Source organism: Apaloderma vittatum, unplaced genomic scaffold (assembly GCF_000703405.1).
Source record: "Apaloderma vittatum isolate BGI_N311 unplaced genomic scaffold, ASM70340v1 scaffold17995, whole genome shotgun sequence".
Taxonomy (NCBI): domain Eukaryota; kingdom Metazoa; phylum Chordata; class Aves; order Trogoniformes; family Trogonidae; genus Apaloderma; species Apaloderma vittatum.
In genome coordinates, this window is record NW_009715689.1 from 58061 (window position 1) to 60661 (window position 2601).

At 44.1% G+C, this 2601-nt stretch overlaps 1 protein-coding gene across 1 annotated transcript in view; it reads left to right on the top strand.

Moving 5' to 3' along the window:
* Positions 1-1001: 1001 nt before the first annotated feature.
* Positions 1002-2601, top strand: part of LOC104273817 (DENN domain-containing protein 5B) — a gene marked incomplete at its 3' end in the record, with an annotated part of 44329 nt that continues 42729 nt past the window's right edge. Inside the window, exon 1 of the mRNA XM_009869258.1 lies at positions 1002-1678. Within this exon, the coding sequence (XP_009867560.1) occupies positions 1018-1678 (661 nt within the window). The remainder of the gene's footprint in view (positions 1679-2601) is intronic.

The window sequence follows — 2601 nt, forward strand, 5'->3', positions numbered from 1 at the left end:
ATGTAATTTTTTCTCTTGACTTCTTCCACCATCAGAAGAATTTACTCCTGGTCATGGTGAGAGATTAGGGGACACACTCAGCTGTGTGTAAGTTCCCATTCCGTGGGAGAGTTGGCTTCTACTGTTGCCTTTTGGAACAGGGGGAGCACTTGAAGCCTCACTCTCTCGTTTTCTTTTATTTCTTCACATGGAAAGGACAAAGGAAGCTTTAGTTCTTCATTTATAAACATAGTGATTTAGCTACAACATAATGAGTTTTATGCTGACCTCCATTCAAACAAGTTTTGTTGGATGTTTGTTATTTTGTGTTAAATGACTGATAGAATTCCTGAGGAATGCCTGGAAAACTGCCTCGAGTTGTCACTAGGACGACGCTCCAGAGAAACACCCAGTGTGGTAGAATCACTGCAGAAGATTTTGCAAAGTGGTGAATCAAAGCTTTTCACAGATTTAGGGCATTTCCCTCCCCCCTCCGCTCCTCCCCCACACATTTCTTCTAATCTAAGCTACTTTGTAGCACTTGAGAAAGTAAATGTAATAGCTGTCAGTCATTTTTCTTTTAAGAAAATTAGGGAAGATCAAAAAATTTCAAGAAGTCTGTGTAATTTGAATTCAGTGGTATGAGATGCTTACGTCTGTGATTTTAGAGTATTGTGGCCTCGATATATATGAATGAGAACAAAATTGGATGTTTTTATATGGTGCTTAAGTAAATGAGACAACGACTATTCAGTAGGCAAAATAATTTCACAAAGTAATGAAAATGAGTAGTAATGACTTAATAGATGGGTCATTTTGGAGGATATTTTTTCTTTCTTCAGTTATGACTACTTTTAATTAGCATCCGTTTTAGGCTATTTGTTCTTGAGCTACTTTTCAGGGAGATTGTGTTTAAGGATAAATGGCCTGCTGTGGTGTGGTGGATAAAAAGAATGTACCTGTAAAGCAGAATATAACAAAGTAAGAGTTGTAGCCTAGATAACTATATCTATTTTACTTCTCTTTCCTTAGCTGTGTATGCCCAAAGGGCTGTCTTTCAGGACGCAGACAGATAACAGAGATCCACAGCTCCATTCGTTCATCATCACCAGGGAAGATGGCTCTCGTACATACGGGTTTGTGCTCACGTTCTACGAGGAGGTCACAAGCAAGCAGATCTGCACGGCCATGCAAACGCTCTACCAGATGCACAACGCAGAGCAATACAGCAGCGTCTGCGCCTCCTCCTCATGCAGCATGGACTCCCTGGCCAGCAGCATTGACGAGGGCGACGCCACGTCCCTCGCCAAGCTCCAGCGGTACAACTCCTACGACATCAGCAGAGACACGCTCTACGTCTCCAAGTGCATATGCCTCATCACCCCTCTGCCCTTCATGCAAGCCTGCAAGAAGTTCCTGATCCAGCTCTATAAGGCGGTGACCTCCCAGCAGCCACCACCCCTGCCCCTGGAGAGCTACATCCACAACATCCTCTACGAGGTGCCCCTGCCACCCCCGGGCAGGTCGCTGAAGTTTTATGGGGTTTACGAGCCCATCATTTGCCAGAGACCCGGGCCCAACGAGCTGCCGCTGTCTGACTATCCGCTGCGGGAGGTCTTCGAGTTGCTGGGCCTGGAGAACCTGGTTCAGGTTTTTACCTGTGTTCTTCTGGAGATGCAGATCCTTCTGTACTCACAAGGTAGGCACTCGTCTGGCCACACACGTTGGGTCTCTGTTCCCCATGGGCAGTTTCTGGGCAGCTGCAGCCACGGGAGCTAATGCAAAGCTGTTGATTTGTGAAAAGTGAGAATGTAATGAAAAATCATGAGAGAAGTGAGTCTGTCCTAGTGAAAGCACTAAATAATTGTTTCCTCCAGGCAGTCTAGGTGCCGCTTATTTAATTATGCATTGTATTTATCACGTTTGACAGCTAGCAATAGAATTTGCTTAATTATTATGCTTACATTGCCCTAGATCATGCTGCAAGACAGTGTGAAACTAATCCTATCTTTTGCAAAAATACCAGCAGAAAAGTAATATGTCTTGCAGAAGACACGCTTGCTACTTACTTTTTCAAATTTCAGCAGCGTTACTGAAGTTTGGTGAGATTTCCTCTCTCCCGTGTGATGAATGCATTCTGGTTAAAGCACTGAGAGTTTTCTAGCACTGAGAGGCAGAAGTTTTAGAGCTGATATGGAACTGGAGTTACAAGGTATCCCTTTGTAGTCCTGCTTGAGATATTTGGGAACTTTTCTGATGGATGCTGCTGGTACTTTTGGAGACACTTAGAACTGCAATTGGCAAAAGCTATCTACATCTGCAGAAGTTGCTTGCACAGAGCCTGTCCATGCTGAAGCACACCAGCAAGCTTTTGAAAATCTGTTACCTTTTCTCTTCTGGTTGTGTCATTCTGCAATAGTGCAGTACTCTGCTATGAATTTTGGGAATCTTGAATCAGCACTGGGCATGTTCTGAGCTTTTACACCTCTATTACTCTTTCCGATATGATGTTGGTTGGTGTGAGTTTGGCCCTTGGTGCTTATTCCAATGCCAAAAAAGTATGTGCTGCAACTGTTAAAACACACAGCAGTGCCCCAGCAAGTTGAGTTCACGTTCCTGCTG